This window comes from Diceros bicornis, chromosome 29 (assembly GCF_020826845.1).
Source record: "Diceros bicornis minor isolate mBicDic1 chromosome 29, mDicBic1.mat.cur, whole genome shotgun sequence".
Taxonomy (NCBI): domain Eukaryota; kingdom Metazoa; phylum Chordata; class Mammalia; order Perissodactyla; family Rhinocerotidae; genus Diceros; species Diceros bicornis.
Genome location: NC_080768.1, coordinates 17034539 through 17055791, shown reverse-complemented (window position 1 = coordinate 17055791; position 21253 = coordinate 17034539). Strand labels below are relative to the sequence as shown.

The 21253-nt window shown below is 36.7% G+C and overlaps 1 protein-coding gene across 10 annotated transcripts; it reads right to left on the bottom strand.

Moving 5' to 3' along the window:
- Positions 1-2254: 2254 nt before the first annotated feature.
- Positions 2255-21253, bottom strand: CFAP96 (cilia and flagella associated protein 96). 10 transcript variants are annotated; one of them, XM_058525001.1, is made up of 8 exons: positions 21208-21253; positions 18450-18627; positions 15978-16197; positions 13270-13407; positions 13085-13160; positions 8717-8896; positions 4223-4392; positions 2255-2637 (listed from the first exon to the last, which is right to left on the bottom strand). In XM_058525001.1, exons 2-8 carry the CDS (start codon positions 18547-18549, stop codon positions 2589-2591), a joined length of 933 nt encoding a protein of 310 aa, XP_058380984.1. In that variant the 5' UTR covers positions 18550-18627; positions 21208-21253; the 3' UTR covers positions 2255-2588. The 10 variants fall into 10 exon arrangements, with proteins under 10 accessions (XP_058380984.1, XP_058380980.1, XP_058380978.1 ...); XM_058524997.1 differs by lacking the exon at positions 21208-21253 and adding an exon at positions 20868-21197 and having other exon boundaries at positions 18450-18630; XM_058524995.1 differs by lacking the exon at positions 21208-21253 and adding an exon at positions 20868-21197.

Sequence of the window (21253 nt, the reverse complement as noted above, 5' to 3'; positions counted from 1 at the left end):
GGTGGGGGGGGAAGAAGGTTGTTTCAGGGGCCAGCCCAGTGGTGTAGTTAAGTTTGTGTGCTCCGCTTCGGCAGCCCGGGGTTTGTGGGTTTGGATCCCAGTCGCGGACCTATGTACCGCTTATCAAGCCATGCTGTGGTGGTGACCCAACATATAAAGTAGAGGAAGATGGGCACGGATGTTAGCCCAGGGCCAATCTTCCTCGGCAAAAAAGAGGAGGATTGGCAACAGATGTTAGCTCAGGGCTGATCTTCCTCACCAAAAAAAAAAAAGGAAGTTGTTTCACAGGAAACTACCTAAGGTTGTATTGTTGTATTTTCAAAATCAAAAGAAGAGATAATAGGGCCGGCCCAGTGGCGTAGTGGGTTAAGTGCGCATGCTCCGCTGCAGCGGCCCGGGGTTCGGATCCAAGGCGCACACCAATGCACTGCTTGTCAAGCCATGCTGTGGCAGTGTCCCATATAAAGTGGAGGAAGATGGGTACTGATGTTAGCCCAGGGCCAGCCTTCCTCAGCAAAAAGAGGATTGGTGACAGATGTTAGCTCAGGGCTAATCTTCCTCTCACACACACAAAAAAAAATTTTTTAAAAAAAAGAAGAGATAATAGTGGTAAGAAAACAATCAATTGGCCTCATAAATAGTTTGTGCCCCTCAAATCAAATGTGTGTCTGCGTGTGTTCCTCTATTACTGATCATTTCAGAAATCTTAATTTTTCTACATGCTTCACTATTCCTATTACTGGTTTCTGTATTTGCTTTTCTGTAAATTTATGCGAACTCTAGAAAAGCTCTACCAATTGTCCTAGCACTTCTTATACCCTCCAGTAAGGCATTACATGAGTATTCCCATCTATGACTATCATATGAAGTGTGCCTTGCTAGGAGAGGCACAATAATAAAAATTAACTACAGCTAACAAAAGGCAGAGGTGAAAATGATTATTTAGATTTTAATAAAATCTGAAAACACAGGCCTTTTACCTCAAAAGAATGCATATACTTATAAAGCTTGTTTGGTAAAATTCATCAACACATAACCATATGAATTTTATTGTTATGTGCACCTGGTAAAACCATTCCTATTCTAAAGACAAATGTATTGCCCTTTGAGTCACATTATACCCTTGATAATGTCTTTAAGATGTTCATTCCACACTGTCCTTTGGATAGGAAATAAGAATTTTAAATATTGTTTTAGAAAAACAGTAAACAGTTATGAGGCATGAAAATAAAAATATGTATATTTGACAACAGTAAAAATTTTCTGTACCATCTGCAATCCCTTTAAAAGCCAGATGTATACCTGGATTTACATAGTTCTCCCCACTGAAAAAAAAATTAGTCAAAAAAGCCTCTATACATTCTGACTTTAGCTCTGAGAAGTCTAAAATGGCAAAGGGACAAGTACTAAGAAAGCACCATGAATTAAAAATAACTTCCCCAGGGCCAGACCCAGTGGCCTAGTGGTTAAGTTCTGTGCGCCCAGCTTTGGCAGCCCAGGTCCCTCGGCATGGACCTACACCACTCGTCTGTCAGTGGCCATGCTGTGACAGTGGCTCACATACAAAAAGAGGAATATTGGTAGCGGACGTTAGCTCAGGGAGAATCTTGCTCACCAAAAGAAAATAATAATAACCTCCCCCAATAAATAAATAGATATTTTAAATTTCCCTTTTTAAATACCACCACCATCCTCGCCACTATTCAAAGAGGACTCACTATGAATTACAGTAATGTTATTTAAATCATATCTTTTAAGAACAGATATTTTTTAAAGTGGCAGGGTAAGTAAAGAAGAGAGAACTTGAGAACAAGAGGATAAGACCTAGGGGGATGCTCTTGGAGAGGCAGTTTGGACAGCTACAGAGGAGCATGGGAGGACATCCAAGACAAACTTCATCCACCTTATAACTTTGTAATTTTTTATAAGATGCTGAACTAAAACTGCACTCCCCATTCTCCCTTCCCCGCAACTCATCCTGGGGCTGCCATTGGCTAATCTGATGTTTGACATAGGCCATAAATAGAAGGCGTGATGCCACATAAGTTGAGACATTTGCCTCACTATATAATGTGTGTACATAGGAATCTACGCAATAGGAATGAATCAATATTTATCTTCGATGTTAAGAATGCTTTAACAGGCTATGACACTTAGATAGCTCTCAATCCAATTTTCAAATACCTCCAAGAAGAAACAGCAAGTTAAGAATTTACTGTGTACTTTCTACCCCTCCAGGCCCCACCTCCACCCCTACTCTCCAACCCTGCCATTTTTTAACATTAGGAGTCAAAGTTCTCAAATAACAGAATACACTTCAAGATTTTATAAAATTTCTAAACATTATATTCTCCTCAGACACACAGATGTAAATATAGATCAGTAATCATAAGTTAAATTATTAACAAATTCTATTTATTCTTTAAGTAACAGTACTAAAACAAGAAAGAGTATTATAGTTGCAGGCTTAAATTTCTTTTGATGCTTTAGCTATCTGTCCCACAACATCTTATATTTTTTCAAATAATTAGCACTTAATGATGAGTTACTGAGAGTCAGGATCTAGAAAGCTATTTGTCTTCCAGATGCTAATAGGACTGTACTGAAGCAGTCTTGTAGTTCTTCATATTTAGTGCCCTAAAATTGGAAAAAAATGCACATTTAATTTTATAGGTACAGGTTATATATCTGCACGTTCTTGTAAAAATGTTTTACAATAAAAAATTAACAATCCAAAACCAGATTTTCTCAGCAAGTTAAAAAGCTTCACTTCATATAAGTCAGATATATTTTTAAAATGTAATTTAAGAGGGAAAAATTGGTTTATAGGACCAATTTTAAATACTACCATCCAGAGAAGTTCATTAGTTTTAAAATTAGGGTAAAAGAAATGAAAACTTGATTTAGGATAATATTTGTGATAATGTAAAAAGAAAGAGATTTCAATAAACTCAAAATTACTAAACAGAAGATAAACTTCTGATTTTTCAAAAGAGCAATCAGTTACTCTTTTCTTTTCTCTGCTCCAAACACATATGCTGGGCATCACAGAACCTTCTCAGCTCTGTTCTCTGGAGAGAAAGGAACACACAGAAAACCTGAAACCACCCCACAAGAAAAAAATTCCATCTATTCGAGGTTGAGTGTGGTGAGCAAAATTCTGATTTTACTGTCTGTTCTGTTATACGTATAGATACTGTTGGGCAGAGTACTGATAGGTGGCTTGCCAAAGGACAAAAGGTCAAAGGACATGGAAAAAAGACTCCATAGCTTCCTGTTTCCAGTCCAATACTCTACCAACTAGCCCACACAGAATATTACTCCTGCAAACAACAGTTAAATTACATAAATAACGAAGGGCAATCTTACTTTTGTGATATAACAATAATATTGGTATTATAACCACTGTCCACAAGTGATAAAGATGTACCACTGTTTTTATAAAAGAAAAGAATGTGAATTTGGTGTCCTTTACCTAATACACTGTATGATTACATTGTTGGGCATTAAAACGTTTTCAATGAATTCAAGACAGAAAGGTAATCAAATGAATTCTACTTTTTTATGGTTTTGCGCACACACACACACAAAGAATGATGGATTGTCCTTCTCTAATTTATATTCTGAACTCTTAAGAATTTCTTTTCAATTTAGACAGTGCTCAAAAACTGGGTAAAATTGAAGTTTTAAGATACCTTAATATACTTTTTCTCAAAGTATTATAAAGTGATGTTAATAGTATTTTTAAGTAACCAAAATATTTCCTGTTTTCAAAGAAGATTATTTCAAAGTTAAGGACAGAAATCTTAAGTGTCATTAGGATTCCTCACAATTACTGAGAGCCTGGAACCCACATAGAGATAATAATTCAACAAGGGTCAAAAACTCCCTTTGAGAAACACACAATGTTAACATGTACTGCGAATTGAACTAGAAATATCTAAACAGTCTCAAACAACTCATAATAAGGTGCTATAGATTTGCCTAAAAAATTGTGGACAGAATGGTTTGGCACAGATAAATTAAGCTTTTTCAACTGGGAATTTCAGAAGATGAGAAAGAACTTCTATAATGGACAGTGGTCTACGGAAGGAGCTGAGATTTCTAAAGTCACCCAAATTTGTCATTTTTAAATGTTCAAATAGAAGATATTATTTTGAAGAAATCTAAAAGTTGCAGACAACTTTTCACGGTGCACGGGCTGAATGTAACATATCACTACCTTTTGACATTCAAAGCCATTATGCTTTCAGTTGGTCTGCTTTTTGGTCCACCTGGTGGGTGGAAAATCTTAACATCTTTCCTGGAAATCTGCTTTGCCAACTTAACCGCATAAGGGTCAGCAGAATGTGAAGGGTAAGGGTCAAATGTTCCTGCCTTCATTCCACCAGCCTACAAATAAAAATGAGACAATTTAACGTGGTTTTATAAAATGCTCCTAACAAAATTAGATTTTGAAGAAGTTCATACATATCGGTGTATTGTCTATGGAGCTGGTTTTACATTTAAAGAAAGTTGTCTATACTGTTTAATTCAAATACCAGCAAAGAGTATCCCTACCACCAATTTTACAGGGTTAACACACTGTAATTCCAAAAGTTCTCTACGAAAATGCAAATGTTTATAGGAAGGTAATATTGTAAATGACTGCCAAGCATTAATATTTTAGCGAGAGTTTATCAGACCAAGCTATCATCTAGTTAGAGGGTGAGCCCATTACTGAGGGAATGAAACCTAGGTCAGACGTGTTTTGATAGAGAAAGGAGTTAGGGCTCAGACCCAGAGGACGGGAGAAGGGGCCAAGGGTCAAGTTTGTCCAACAGAGAGCCTAGCATAACAGGAGTTTACTAAACACCTCAGTGATGGAGAAGATGCTAAAAACAAAAAATAAAGGAATAGCACATAGAAATAGAAGGTGAGAGGAAAATGTGATCTACTTTTACTTTATATTTTTCTTGTAGTCTATTAAAAGAAGTCAATCAAAATATTTTTGACCTATACACAAAACGGACAAATATTTGCTTTGACTTTTAAACTGATTTACCATGATTTTAATCTTTATATTATATACAGTCACCAAGAAAACTACAGAATCATAATAACCTATTTAATTAGGCATCCTTTCACTTATAGTATCTAAACCAAATATACATGAAAATTTAATTCATTTGAAAGATATGGTTGTCATTTTTCAGGTTTTCCAATTGAAGACACATGAATTATTTTGAAGAGCAACAAATAATAAAGAAACTTAAGCAAAGTAAAATAAATTAATTGATAAATGTAAAGGTAAAATGGATGAATTAGAAAAATATAGATGGTAAATAAACCAACCCATCAGATTATGTCTTAAAAAATAAATAGATAAATCTATATTATAATTAAGAATGAGAAAGGAGTGGAGGAAACCTATACATATACGGAATATCAAAAAATATAAAATAATATTTTTGTAAAATACCATGTTAATAAATTTGAAAATGTGAATGAAATGAATGATTTTCAAAGAAAATATCAATGTCAAAATTGACTTCAAGAGAGATAGGAAGGGCCGGCCCCGTGGCTTAGCGGTTAAGTGCGTGCACTCTGCTGCTGGCGGCCCGGGTTTGGATCCCCGGCGCGCACCGACGCACCGCTTCTCAAGCCATGCTGAGGCCACATCCCACATACAGCAACTACAAGGATATGCAGCTATGACATACAACTATCTACTGGGGCTTTGGGGGAAAAAAAGGAGGAGGATTGGCAATAGATGTTAGCTCAGAGCTGGTCTTCCTCAGCAAAAAGAGGAGGATTAGAATGGATGTTAGCTCAGGGCTGATCTTCCTCACAAATAAAAAAAAAAAAGAGAGAGAGAGGAAGCCTTAGATAATGGATAGACATCATGCAAGAAATTAAGCCCAGAACACTTTCTATGAGAATTCTTTCAAGCCTTCAAGAAACAAATATTTCTAGTGCTATTTAAACTGTTTTACGTTACAGAACATAAGAAAAGGAGGAAATCTCCCTGATTATTTTAAGATGATAGCATCTATTTATACCAAAGTAGAACAAAGCATACCAAAAAAAAGTACAGACCAGTCATGCTTAAAATTATTGTAATGCAAAAATACTTAATAAAACATTAACACATAAAATACAGTATTACACTTAAAAATTAATACAACATGGCCAAGATGGATTCATTCTAAGAAATCTATTATTGTTATTCACCTTATGACAAGTCAAAGGGAGAAAAAAAAGATGGTCTAAATATATTACATCAAAACATTCAACATAATTTTACATACATTCCTGATTTATTCCTAATTTGGCATCTATAAAAATGAAACGCTAGAGGTGTCCTCATTAAATTCAAGATTAAGGCAAGATGGCCACTATTGCTAGCCTGAGCAATTGGACATGAGCATGACATAAGACAGATAAATATTGGAAAGGAGGAAGCAAAATTATTTGCAGATAATCATACATCTGAAAATCTAAACAGAATCAACAGAATACCCATTAGAACATAAGAAAGTTTAATGAAATGGCCAGATATTTTAAAAAATCAAACGTTTTTATCAAGACAAATAATATGAGGAGAAACATGATGGGGAAAAAACTATTGACCAGAGCTTTAAAATAAGTAGGAATAAATATAAGACATATAATCCTATGTGAAGTAAAATATAAAATTCTACAAGGGAAATAAAAATTTTTATAAGTAGTTTATTTCTAGATCAGATCAGAAGATTCAAATTACAAATACGCTAATACATCCAAAAATCTAACGATTTAACTTTATAGCAAAACACCAAAGGTCTTTTTCTCCCAAGAACTTTACAAAATAATTCCAAAGTTCCAGAGAATAAATACGGGAGAACAGCCAATATAACTTTTTTAAAGAGTAACAAGAAGAGACTAGACCACCCAATATTAAAATGCAACAGTAATTAAAAGTAGTTTGGTACTGACAGAAATAAACATCAGTCAAATAGAATGGAAATTCAGGAGGGAAAAAAACCCTCAAAAATGGGAATTTTTATTTGATAAAGGTAGCATTTCAAAGCAAGTGGTGGTAAAAATTACTCTGTCAGAGAAAACTGTAGTGTGGTTACCAGGGGCAACGGGGGTAGAGGGTGGGCACAAGGGGTAAAGGGAGACATGTATATGGTGATGGACAAACAAAAATGTACAACAAAAAATTTCACAACGTTATAAACTATTAAAACATCAATAAAAAAATTACTCAGTGAGGTTAGGAACAATTGACTTTTTAAAAAATCAGTTTCAACGAAGTCTAATTCACATACAATAAACTGCACCTATTTAAAGTTTACACTTCGGGGCCGGCCCAGTGGCATAGTGGTTAAGTGCGCAAGCTCTGCTTTGGCAGCCCAGGGTTTGTAGGTTCGGATCCCGGGCGCGGACAGACACACTGCTTGTCAAGCCATGCTGTGGTGGTGTTCCATATAAAGTGGAGGAAGATGGGCACGGATATTAGCCCAGGGCCAGTCTTCCTCAGCAAAAAGAGGAGGATTGGCAACAGATGTTAACTCAGGGCTAATCTTCCTCACCAAAAAAATAAATAAATAAATAAAGTTTATAATTTTATGATTTCTGACAGGTATATACACCCTTGAAACTACGACCACAATGAAGACACAGAACACATCCTCCCTCAAAGTTTCCTCCTGCCCTAAAAAGTGGATTTCAAAAAAAGATAAAAGCTGGAGGCCAGCCCAGTGGTGTAGTGGTTAAGTTCATGCACTCTGCTTCGGCAGCCTGGGGTTCATGGGTTCGGATCCCAGGTGCAGACCTAACACCACTCATCAAGCCATGCTGTGGCAGCATCCCACATACAAAATAGAGGAAGACTGGCACAGATGTTAGCTAAAGGCCAATCTTCCTTACCAAAAAAAAAAAAAGAGAGAAAGAGATAAAAGCTGGACCCTTACCTCACTCTTCATAACAAAATATATTTCAGATGAAGATATAAATGCAAAAGGATAAGATTAATAGAAGAAATCAAGAGTGTATATTTTTCTAATATTGGTGGTAAGAAAAGTCATTCTGAGAATAACATGAAACTCAGGGAAAAGGATTGATAAATTTGACTACATCAAATTATTAAACTTCTAAATAGCACCAAATACTATAACCAAAGTCAAAGATTCAACAGATTAGAAAAATTTATTTTCAACAGAAATGACAAAAGAACAATATCCTTAATGTACAAAAAGATCTTAAAAATCGATATGAGAAAGATAAATATCCTAATAGAAAATCCACAGAGAAAATGAACAGGCAATTCACAGAAGAAAAAATAAAGTATAAACTAAGGTTTACAAACTATAAGAAACATTTTAATTTTTATTCACACTTGTTGTAAACTTCAGCAGAGGCAGATAGTTCATTTTAACCACCATTTCAAAAACTAAAAGATGGTCTGGCTTTTCATGGTTTTGAGGAAAACTGTACCTAAGATCTAGAGAGGCACTTAGACAATATATTTGAAGTGATTAATAATTACTTCATTACAAGAGCTTCATTATTCCCTACCCTAGCCATGCTTTGTGACTTTACATAATTTTGTAAACACGGGTTTCATGATTCTTGGCATGAATACAAAGAGAAGTTTATTATTTCCATAGGTAGTAAAATGATTTGACAGCAAGAGGCAATATTTCTTGATAATGATTAATATTTTTTCATTCTAAAATTTTTAACTTACCTTTTTACCAGGAGACGAGGGCTTAAAAGGGCTTGGAAGTAATTCTTTCTTCTCTGCTTTTTTAATTGGTGGTAAAGGTTTCTCAAAAAAATAAGGATTAGAATCAAAATATTCCCTTGGGTAAAGATTTAACTTGAAAGGTGTCCCTTTAAGTAAATGATGGTGCTGTTCATTCTCTTTCTGTAAATTTAAGAGTTTGAAATTATATAGCATAAATTACTCAAATTGGAAGTAACATAGAGTCAAATCGTCTTTTAAATTTTAATATAAGCATGTAGTTTTTTTAATATATACTGCCAGGTTCACTTTTTTTAAACATCCTTTTGTTATGTTCTGTTCTTATGATACAAAAGATACACTTGTTTATGAACAAGCACAACTATGATTGGCCATTTTGGATATAAATTTATTTGAAGTAAAGAGATCTATTATCACCTGAACACATCTATATTAACTATCTGGGTGATATGATGTATTAAAAAAAAAAGATTGGTCTCTAGTTCAAACCCTAACTCCTTCCTGCTTTTTAGTATTTCTTAGGGACTCTGGGAAATTTACTTACCCTTTTAGTGTCAACTTTTCTTCAACTATAAACGAGGATGATTTACCCCTTACGCTGTGGTAAAGAGTAAATGAGATTATGTGTATAAAGTACCTAGCATATGGTAGGCTCTCAATAAACGTCAGTTTTTACTTCTAAGAATAAGGAATACTTACTTTTTAAACAATATATCAGTCTTATATTACCACTTTATTAGCTACCTAGTATTTAAGCAAAACAGAAGTCATTTTTTCCTTCCCATATTGCAATCTTCTCTACGGGACAATACTAGGTATAAAAATTGCTGTTAATAAAGTAGAAAAAAATTTCAAGTTACGAATTATAGATTCAAAAAGACATCTATAAAGTGAATATCGATACATTTTTTCACTTTTTTAAAATATGAAATCTGGTATTTCATCATTCAACAAACAACTGAAAACATTTGGTAAATGAAATTTAAATAGATGGTCAATCCAGGGAAGACGAATTTTCATTACTAAGAACCCAGCTGTAACACTTCCACAAATTTTCACTCTTTTTAGATTTTTCTCTTGCTTTTGCCTCTCCTCTTCCTTTCTCCAGTCTATAGGAATTTCAGCCCTTCTTGGTGATCTCCTCTCCCCTCTTCATGCCACAATGGTACTGATAATTTAACCATTCCTTTGCCCTTTTGGGCAGTGTTTCTCAAATTTTCATAGGAATCACCTGGTAATTTATTTAATTTACAAATTGCCAAGCTCTTCCCTCAGAGATTTCTGATCCTACTGGTCCGCTGTATGGCCCATTAATCTGTAGTTTTAACAGTCACCCCAGGTGATTCTGATGCAGGTTATCAGAAGGCAGTGCTTGACGGATCACCTTTTCCTAGAGTATGGTCCCCTTCAATAGAATATTGTATTTGTTTTGCCAACCCCTGCCCTAGAGTATTCAGTTGAGCACTGATCAGCACACATATGTGAGGGAAGCACTCAAAGCCAAGAAAAGAACCACCCAGAAAGATTAGAGGTAACAGCGTCTAGCTCTCGCACAGAGCTGGGAAGAGTGCTCATTCCATCAGCTGTGCTAGAAAACCTGATTCCCAGGGAGAGCATACAGAAAGGTCTCGCCTCATCAGTGGGGAGTAGTTAACCCTGAATTGAGCATTGTTCCTGTCCCACCTAACAAATCTCGAAAAGCAAGACCTGAAAAAAATCAAACTGTTTCCAAGTAATTTAACTGCATCCCAGAACAAAGCCCAAGAATATTTATAAGAACACAAAAATATACAGTGCTCAACGAGATAAAATTCACAATGCCGGACATCCAATCAAAAATTACCAGTAATGGGGGCTGGCCTGGTGGCGTAGCAGTTAAGTTCACATGCTCTGCTTCGGCGGCCCAGGTTTCGCAGGTTCGGATCCTGGGCACGGACCTACACAGTACTTATCAAGCGATGCTGTGGTGGCATCCCAGATAAAGTGGAGGAAGATGGGCATGGATGTTAGCCCAGGGCGAATCTTCCTCAGCAAAAAGAGGAGGATTGGCAACAGATGTTAGCTTAGGGCTAATCTTCCTCAAAATAAAAAATTACCAGTAATGCAAAGAAATAGGAAAATAGGACCCATACTGAGAAGAAAAATCAATCATTCAAAATTAACCAAGAACTGATACAGTTGTTAGAATTAGCAGAGAAGGACATTAAAACAGTAATTAAACTGTATTCCATATGCTCATAAAATTAAGTAGAGACATGTAAGATATAAAAAAAAAACATTCAAATTGAACTTCTGGAGAGCAAAACCACAATGTGTGAAATTTAAAATACACAGGATGGCATTAACAGCATATTGGACATTGCAGAAAAACAGATTAGTGACCTTGAAGACATAGCAAGAGAAACTATTCAAAATGAAACACAGAGAAGGAAAAAAGATAATTAAAAAAAAAAGAAGCAAACAGAGCCTTGGTAAATTGTGAGACAATTTCAAGAGATCTAATGCACCTGTAATTGGAGTCCCTAAGGAAAGGAGAAAAGGGGAGGAACAGAAAATATACCTGAAGAAATAAAAGCTGAAAATATTCCAAATTGGATGAAAACTATAAACCCACAGATCCAAGAAGCTCGATAAACCTCAAGCAAAAGAAGCATGACGAAAACAACCCAAAGACACATCATAATCAAATTGCTCAGACGAGTGATCAAGGAAATCCTAAAAGTAGCCAGAGAAAAAAGACACGGTACACACAGAACAAAAATAACCATGAAAGCAGATTTCTCGTCAGAAACAATTCAAGCAAGAATACGGTGGAGTGATCTCTTTAAAGTTCTAAAAGAAAAAGCAAGGATACATTTTATTAAATTATTTTCAGAATTAATTTTAGGAAATCCAGAGACATAAAATTTCTGACTTATGAATAATAAGTTCTGAAAATAAGACGAGAAGAGCTTTGCTGTAAGGAGAGAAAAGTATCTTACAATGTTTAGGATGAAAGACTAATTACTGAGCCATTGATAAAATTGCCTTGTATGTGTTTATATATCATTATTATTCCTACAGATGAAAAGTAATTTATATACAATTTTATATAAATTGAACAGTCCATACATAGAAACAGAGATGCTTATTTTCAAATGACCAAGGTTTCTACCCTATTTAATAGAAAACTTTTCCTGGGTTTGGAAATGCCCATTTGCAAAATTGGCCACTGTCCTTCTATCTCACGGCCCCACAGCCACTTAAAATCACCATGGCAAAATTATTGAAGACTGCATGCCTAAAAAAACAGAAACAAAAAACTGAAAAAAATGGTTACCACTTAATTTCTGTTGCTTAAAGTCCAAACGAACTCGACTTTTCATTACTACCAGCTTTCTTTAATTTGTGATGATATTATTAAATTATGTTGATATTGTTCCAAAATCTATAAGGGTTCCTCTATTCATTACATGTAGGCATTGCCCACAAAGTGAAAAGGTTTCATTATAAGTCAAATATGTACAAAGTGAGTGCCAGAGGCATATGCCAGTACATTTCAGTTTTTATTTGTGCTGTTTAATAAAGTGCATAGTTTTCTCCTCTCCTTTCACTCTCTCTCCTGTATGAATTCATCCATTCTATACCCTCCACTTTCTCCCTTCTCCCCATCACTCCTCCATTCCATTCACTCACCATAATGGCTTCTTGATCAGCCCAAAAGTACCATATCACTACCACTTTCTTAGCCATAAAATACTAGAGTGTGGTGGGAATACGGCTAAGAGTCAGGAAAAGACTCTTCTACTTAAAACAGACAGAGCTGAGGGGCTGGTCTCATGGCCTACTGGTTAAATTCGGCACACTCCACTTCAGTAGCCTGGATTCGGTTCCCCAGGCACAGACTTATATCACTCATTGGAGGCCATGCTGTGGCAGAGACCCACATACAAAATAGAGGAAGACTGGCACAGATGTTAGCTCAGGGCAAATCTTCCTCAAGCAAAAAGAGGAAGATTGGTAACAGATGTTAGCTCAGGGCAAATCTTCCTCAGCTTAAAAAAAAAAAAAGACAAGAGTTGCTCAGGCCAAGTTAACAGAAGTCTCACAGCTAGTTTGGAGAGATGTAAGATAGATGTGGTAAACTAGAGCAGGAGATATAAGTTGATCATGGGAAGAGCTGAGAGGATCTACAGCCTGATGTGGAAATCTAATATCAAAAAGGTAAAATTATCACAATTCATAAACATCAGCCTGTCATTGCCCCAGTAACATAAATAGATAAAACAAAACAAAACATAATCAGATCACAAGTGAATTCTCTAAGTCAACTAAACAAGAGAGAGGTTGAAAAATGTTAAAATAGATTACCTTATAATTTAGTTTTGGTGCATCATAGAAATCAGCAGAGTGTGAAAACTGTTTACCTATGGTAACATTTGCATAGCTAAGGAAGGAAAATAAGTAATGGTGACTTCAGGGTTCAGAAATGTTAAATTTTATTTTATTTTTTTAAGTTCAAAATTAATTATATGAAAATATCAAAAATATCTTACCCATATCCAGTTCCTTTCTTTCCTGGGTTTGTGTATAAATTCTTTCCAGGTGCCTCATATTTTGCCCTGGGTTTTGACTGTGCACTGAAGAATGGGACTGGACCTCCTATTGTCCCATAGTAGCTTCCTAATCCACATCTTAGATACAGCACAAAAAAAAAGGAGCAGGTTAAAATGACAAATTTTTTGTTATATATATTTTACCACAATTTTTTTTAAAAAATGATTGAAAAAGGAGCAAAACATATGCAATGGAATTGACTTGCCTAACTTTGGTAAGAAAAAAACAATTTTTTTGTTAGTTTTTAATCTAATTTCCCCCATTTTTCAAAGTCACAAATTTTGAGATGAGATAAGTTTTTAATTTCTTATGCTTATTTTAAATGTTCCACATAAACAAAACTTCATAATCTCTGGAAAGTTAGAATAGTTTCCATGAATTCAGTTAACTATAACAATAAGTAGACCCTTTTGTGTTTTTAGATGAATTTCTCAACACTTTATGGCAAGTTAGCTAATAAATGGCTGATTTCTTCTGACCACTCACTAGAAACTATACTTTCAAAACACATACGTAAAAGTATTGTTTCCATTGCTGATGGCAAAGTGAATCTCATAGAACTTTGGTGCTGATTTTCTTCTTTTTGGTTTATACTTATTTCTTTACTATAGAAAAAAAATTAACCAAATGTTTTTTCTTCAATTTTAAATTTTTAAATTTTCTGGACCCACAGTATGCTTAATCATTAAACTATTTGTCATCTAGCACTTTAACAAATGCTTTCTTTAAAATTTTCACAATAAAAAGGATGACTAATGTTAGTAAGAGTCATAGTCTCTACCTTCCAAGTTATCATTAAAGTAAACAAGATTTAATAATCAGAAAATGGTCTACAAGACAAATGAAACCTTACTATTATCAAAACTTGACACTGTTTATACATTTGAATTAAAAATTTCAAAAACTAGAAAGACATCAACATCAATTACTTATTTCTGGCTTACAAATAAAGCTTCCATTAGAAGATATTCATTTTCATTAACTGCTATTTATAAACATATGTCATAAAATTCTAAGATACAGTAAGGAAATAAAGCAATGATATAGCAGAGAAAAGGACAGTTATGCACAGGCATAATCTAACCAGAATGCGATTTTATGCAAGCATTAAGAATCAGTACATTTAGAATTTATTAAATGAGTATGGTCCCATAATTTGGTATTGAATAAGTAGCAATATGAGGGCTTCTTATTTATACCACTAATCTCTCTTTTTGGAAATTCTTTCTGTACCTCGCAAAATTACAGATGTTTTTCACATATCTCTGAGCTTTAAAAACAAAGAAAAACTACTCTAATTATAAAACTGTTTTTATTTCTTGGCTGACTAATGAATATAAGCATATTATAAACTAAGGTATCAAGGCAGCAAGTCCCAAATATTACCACAAGAGGTCAAAATTCATCAAGAGGGGAGACTGAAAAATAGGAAAAAGTTATTTAAAGGGTAAAATACATATATTATATGAAAAAGAAATGAAGTAGTGAACCAAAACATGCATGTTTGAATTTATATCTAAGAATAAAATGAAGAAGCCCCTAAAAAAGTAATAATAATAATAACAAATAATTCACACCTATCCAAAGTGTGAAAAGATGGAAAAAGATTAAACTATAATAACAGATAAGAAATTCCCCACTCTTAATAAAAATTTAGTAATTTTGAGTTAGAAGAACACAGCTTTACTAATTTCAAGAAAATACCACAAACAAGCACAAAATTAGCCTTCAGCCCATCCTCATCCATCATAAATTCTAAATTGGGAGTCAAGGTTATTGAGTGCGAATTAACATCATATTCTAAAGCTCAGCTATACAATATATAACATAGACTGTACGGTTTTAATGATTTAAAGGTAAGAAAAACAAAATGAACCTCCACATTGACAACTGTCACAACTAAAACATTGTTAAACCCCATGCAGGTATCTGTACCATGATTTCTTTTTTTTTTTTTCCCCTGAGGAAGATTTGCCCTGAGCTACCATGTGTTGCCAATCCTCCTCTTTTTGCTGAGGAAGATTCGCCCTAAGCTAACATCTGTGCCCATCTTCCTCTGTTTTGCATGTGGGTTGCCACCACAGCACAGCCACCGACGAGTGGTGTAGCCTGAACCGAGGCCGCTGAAGCGGAGCACGCCAAACTTAACCACTAAGCCACGGGGCCAGCCCCCACAACGATTTGTAAATAACACATCGTTGATAAATTATCTTCTTTATCAAAAATAAGACTTCTCCTAATTTCGCATTTTTTATTTACACTTTTTAAAATTTTTTGAAAAGCAGAAAAAATAGTCAAGGGCACAAACATGATAACACAAGGCAATTTTTTCCCTAACTTTTTTGCAAGGTTTTTGAACAAATTTATTTTCGTTATTTAGTTGCCTTTTATTATATAAACTGATAGAGAACAGTGACACAGATAACCAAAAATGTAATGTGATAATGAGAATCTACTTAATCAAAATTACCTCTCAACTTAAATCATTCAATATAACTGTCTCCACCTAAGACAAACTTAACCTAAAAATCATACTTTAAAAAATGAATCATACACAAGTAAGTCCTACGGAAAAACAAACATTTAATTTAGGCTGGAGGAGAGAAAGGCACAGGAGATGTATTAAAATTTCCCCCTCAACACTTACAGCTTTTTATCTCCACTACTAGGGAGGAAGGCTTTGCCTAGATTTTTTCTGGCTTCTTCCATCATATGTCGTCTCCTCACTTGATTCAGACTTACATAGCCTTCGCCTTCAAAAATCCTTGCAAAATGGGGATCAAAATAACCTGCCTGGAGATTTGACATTTCTTTGGATCCCCCAGGTAACATCTGTCTATTTTTGCTTGCAGCTTCATTAAAGGGTCCTTTAAAAACAAATTAGGAATATCATGATTTTGAGCCCACTAGTAATTAAAGAATATGAAAAATAACTTAGAAAAGTTTCAAAATGTGCTTTGGGCCAGTGAGTTTTGAACTCTAAAACACCATTTCATTTTTTTTTTTTTAATTTTATTTATTTATTTATTTTTCCCCCAAAGCCCCAGTAGATAATTGTATGTCATAGTTGCACATCCTTCCAGCTGCTGCATGTGGGATGCGGCCCCAGCATGGCCAGAGAAGCGGTGCGTCGGTGCGTGCCTGGGATCCGAACCCGGGCCGCCAGCAGCGGAACGCGCGCACTTAACCGCTAAGCCACGGGGCCAGCCCTAAAACACCATTTCAAAGTGTTCACTGAAAGCTCTGTGTTAAAGGCTATATTGACAATAAGATCTATGAGGTTTCCACGAAACATTTTAATAATTAGATTAAGGACTGGTTATAGACTCTGAATTTTAGAGTGGAAGAGGCCTTAAAAGTCCTATAATCCAGTGCTTCCCCATCTACATACCAGGAAACACTGTCTGTATGAGATGTCAGTGAGAGAGAGAGAGAGAAAGAGAGAGAGAGGGAGAGAGAGGGAGAGTGTGTGTGTGTGTGTGTGTGTGTGTGTGTGTGTGTGTGTGTGTGTGTGTGTGTGTAGGTTGAAGGGAAGGGCATTCCATACTCAGACGGAAGCAATTCCCCTCCTGGGTATATACTCAAGACACATGAGTGCCTATATCCGCTAAAAGACATGAACAAGAATGCAAGAAGGTTCATAGCCGCTTCATTCATAATAAACAAAAACAAGAAACAGGGGCCAGCCCCTTGGCGTAGTAGTTAGGTTCAGGTGCTCCACTTCAGTGGCCCTGGTTCGCAGGTTTGGATCCCAAGCATGGACTTACACCACTTGTCAGCCATGCTGTGGTGGCGAACCACATATAAAGTGAGGAAGATTGGCACAGATGTTAGCTCAGGGCTAATCTTCCTCAAGCGAAAAAAAAAAAAAAGAAAAGGAAAAGAAACAACTCAAATGCCCATCAACAGGAAAACAGATACATAAATTGTGGTATAGTTCTACAATGAACTACCAGCAACCCTGCAATTTTCTAAAAGGCTGTTTTTATGAATATTTAGAACTTCTTTTATAATTTGGACCCAGGAGAGCTCAATTTGAAAAGTCCTTCCATAACATGAAGAATTTTTTGAAGGTAAAAACTATCCTTAATTCAACTGTTTTTTTTTTTCTTGTGAGGAAGATTGGCCCTGAGCTAACATCTGTGCCAATCTTCCTCTGTTTTGTATGTGGGACGCTGCCACAGCATGGCTTGATGTGTGGTGTGCAGGTCCGTGCCCAGGATCTGAACCCTGGGCCGCCGAAGCAGTGCGTGAACTTAACCACTACACCACTGGGCCAGCCCCTTAACTGCTTATTTAAATGTGAATTTTTTAACTTAAATTTTTGAAAGGTAATATATTTACATGGTTTCAAATTCAATAGTATAAATATTTTTACAGTAAGTCTTCCTTCCACACTTGGCCACCCAGTTTCTCTCCCACAGAGAGAAATTAATATCCCACATGATATTAATTTTGTTTTCCAGAGAATGTTTAGGCATGTTCCAATGAATATTTTCATATATATCCTTTACCATTTTTAATGCTTAGCATTCTACATACACTATTCTGCACCTTTATTTTTTTAATTTAACAATGTATCTTAGAGATGTTTTATATCAGTGTATTCTTTCTTATTGTTATATAGAAGTCATTGAATAGCCAAAAATTTAACTGAGACATTTAAGATGCTCATTTACTTTAGCTCTTTTTATTATTTATGACCCTTCCAAAAAGCCCTCCACTATTCATTTAGCATTTCATTTTTCAATAAAGTGATCATGGGTGGCCTCTTCGGATGCAAATGTAAATGCTGGGTCTCATTTAAGGAAAAAAAAAATCTAAAAACAAAATATTCTGGTAGAAAACTGCCATGCACCTTTGGAAAGAAGTAAAATTACCTATGAGGAAACTATATGAAGGTAGGGTAGCTCAATAAAATGAGCTTCCTGCTCTTATCAAATTAAGTCTTCTCTTAACTCTATTGAAATTGCACAAGTTTATTCAACTTTAGAACTAATGCTCTAAAATATGGACCACTGAAGAATATCATTTAAGTCAAATATTAAATCCAAAATGTCATATAGAAAATACCCCCCACACACACTATTAGGCTGTAAAGAAAACCAAATATACTCACGATTAAATGATGACACATATCTATCACCAACAGTAACATATCCCATCTCACTGAAGAGGCCGATCCTCTCCATATCCGTTTTCCCTCCTTCTACAGGCATGGCTGCTACTTGTGGTGGTGTTCTCTATAGTGGTAACTTCAAAAGGTTGCTTAGGGCTGCTGCTTTTATAGCAAGAGCCTACTTTACACTGAAAAATACAGGGGGAAAGTTTAGGGGGAAAAAAGTGATTACTAAACTTCAGTCCAAATCACTTTCAGTCTGAGAGTTAACATTCACTATAAAACAATAGTCTCAAACCATGTGGGGAAAGAATCTACTCTGTGGAGCTGGAGGAGAATAATGGGATTTAAAATTATCACTGTGACCCCTCCCCTTGACTGTCCAGGTGAATTATTCATAAATTACAAATAAATGTCTATGATAGCCTCTGCTGCATTGCCATTCACCTGCTATAAATGATAAAATTATTACTGTAGAGTGCAGTATAAATACGGTGTAAACAACATCCTTCTTTAGAGAAGTTCAAGTTAGGTTTAAAAATCATAATTACATAAGGCAGACATTTTCAGCTTTGAGCAAATGATTTAAGCATACTGCACTGTCCCTCATACTGAAAATTACAACTCAGCTTTTCAGAATGCACAACACATATAGGTATGAGCCTATAGTTCCTGAGTTTTTTCAAGCTTAAATGAATACAAGAAATGTGCCATTGGCAAAATTAGTTCACAAAGGAGGTGAGGGGAGAGGACAACTGTCTAGGCGAGATAAAAACAACAACAAAACAAACACAAACCCACAATGAATTCAGAGTATTTGTCAAAGGAGAGACTGCAACTGTGAGTTTTCTTTTGAAATGTCACATTAAACATGCAACTATTTATACTTTTTTTTTTTTTTTTTTTTTTTTTTTGTGAGGAGATCAGCCCTGTGCTAACATCCGCCAATCCTCCTCTTTGTTTGCTGAGGAAGACGGCCCTGGGCTAACATCTGTGCCCATCTTCCTCCACTTTATATGGGACGCCGCCACAGCATGGCTTGCCAAGCAGTGCGTCGGTGCGCGCCCGGGATCCGAACCAGCGAACCCCGGGCCGCCGCAGCGGAGCGCGCGCACTTAACCGCTTGCGCCACCGGGCCGGCCCCTATACTTTTTTTTTAATTAGACATGTTCTAAAGAGGAGGACCAAAGAGCTAAAAATACTTGTCTCCATTTCATCATCATATTTTTTAGCACCAACTAGACCTAGGCACCAGGTGTACACTAGTGAAAAAAACAAACATTGGCTTGTGCCTCCCAGTTTGTAATCCAAGGTAAGAACCTTTTGCCTTGACTTTCGAGCAAGCTGTTGCAATATCACTAAACACGCTTGCCTCTTTGGACCTGTGGCTCATCAGAGCGTGAATCATTGCTAATGTGTACTATCAAAGGGGCAAGCGAAGATTCCGTTTAAACTAAAGCATAAGAAAAGACAACCCATTTCCCCATCCTCCCTCTTCCTCTGATCAAGGTATGCTTTAAAACTAGATGTCAGTCAGTTGGGCTGGACTACTTAGATTTATGTCGTATTTCAAAGCTCCATTTCTACTACCCAAACACAAAGGCTTCCTGTGCTGCCACAGGGACTCAAATCCTTTAAATGGCTCACAAGGTCCGCTATCACCCTAATCTGTCGCCATGGCGACCACCCCTCCCTGGCACCTGGGCACCGTTTGTCCTCTTCCAGTTCTCAGGTCGGGCTCTCTCCTGCCACAGGACCCTGGCACATGCTGTTTCAATTTAGGCTGGCACTTCACTGTGCCGACCCATTTCGTTCCCCTAATTAACACCCATCCTTCATCAGTTTAGTTATATCATCGTGCATGTACTTCTCTTTCCAAGCCCTCATCATGGTTATCGAATGGGTTATCATTTTACATTCACCGTGTAGGGATCCTTTAATTAATAGCTGTTTCCTCTCCTCAACTGTCGGCTCCGGGGATGCAGGAGCCGTGGTATGAGACAGTATTCCCAGTGTGTGAGCAGCGTTTGGCACACAACAAAGCGAGCCACAGAGGGAAGGAAAGGAAAAGGAAAGAAGTTCTTGCTTTGAAGTTTCCCACTACTTAACTCTTCTTGAGCAACAATTGCAAAATCACTCATTCACGTATTTAGTGGATACTAATACCAGGCTCGCTGGTAGAAGCTAGGAAAACTGAGATGTTAAAAGGCACACATCCTGCCCCCAGAGAGCTTACAATCTAGTAGACAAGAACAGAATTAAGTACAAGTGCAAGATGGCAAGTTCCCTTGACAGGCATGGATAAAGGGCCGTGGAGGGTGACGGAGGGGCAGAAAACTTCCGGTTGAGGTGATGGGGAAAAGGATTCCCCATTAGGGAACGGAGGCTCGGAGTAGGTAGGTATCTAAAGGGCAACACCTGGCGGCCGCGAGGACCAAGTCACCTCTCAGACGGGCACCCAGCCCGACACCGAGATCAGACCGTCCCAGCTCCAGTCCGGGTGAACTCAGCTACAGAGCGATGGGGGCCACGAGCCACCCTCCCACCATCGCATCCCGCGCGCGGCCCCGCCACCAAGAGCCTCCGGACGCTCTGCGCACGGGTGGTGTTTATTGTGGCGCGTCGCCGCGGCTACGGGAGAATCCATTCCAAGTACGCTACCAGAGGATTCGTGGAGAGTTCCAATTCGCATCGAGGAACACACAAAAGGACTTTTGAGTGTCCGTAGGATACGAGTGACTCAACCGATAGAATTTACCGACAGTCTTCCGCTTCTCGCCCCGTGATCCACCCCCGAGGAAGTG

Bases quoted from the DNA above. Each gene is read 5' to 3' on its own strand.
- CFAP96 (XM_058525001.1), bottom strand. From the start codon at position 18,549: ATGCCTGTAGAAGGAGGGAAAACGGATATGGAGAGGATCGGCCTCTTC. The intron at 16,198-18,449 runs GTGAGTATATTT...TTGTTTTTAAAG, and splicing joins ATATGTGTCATCATTTAATC to GACCCTTTAATGAAGCTGCA. The intron at 4,393-8,716 runs GTAAGTTAAAAA...TTTTATTTGTAG, and splicing joins CCTCGTCTCCTGGTAAAAAG to GCTGGTGGAATGAAGGCAGG.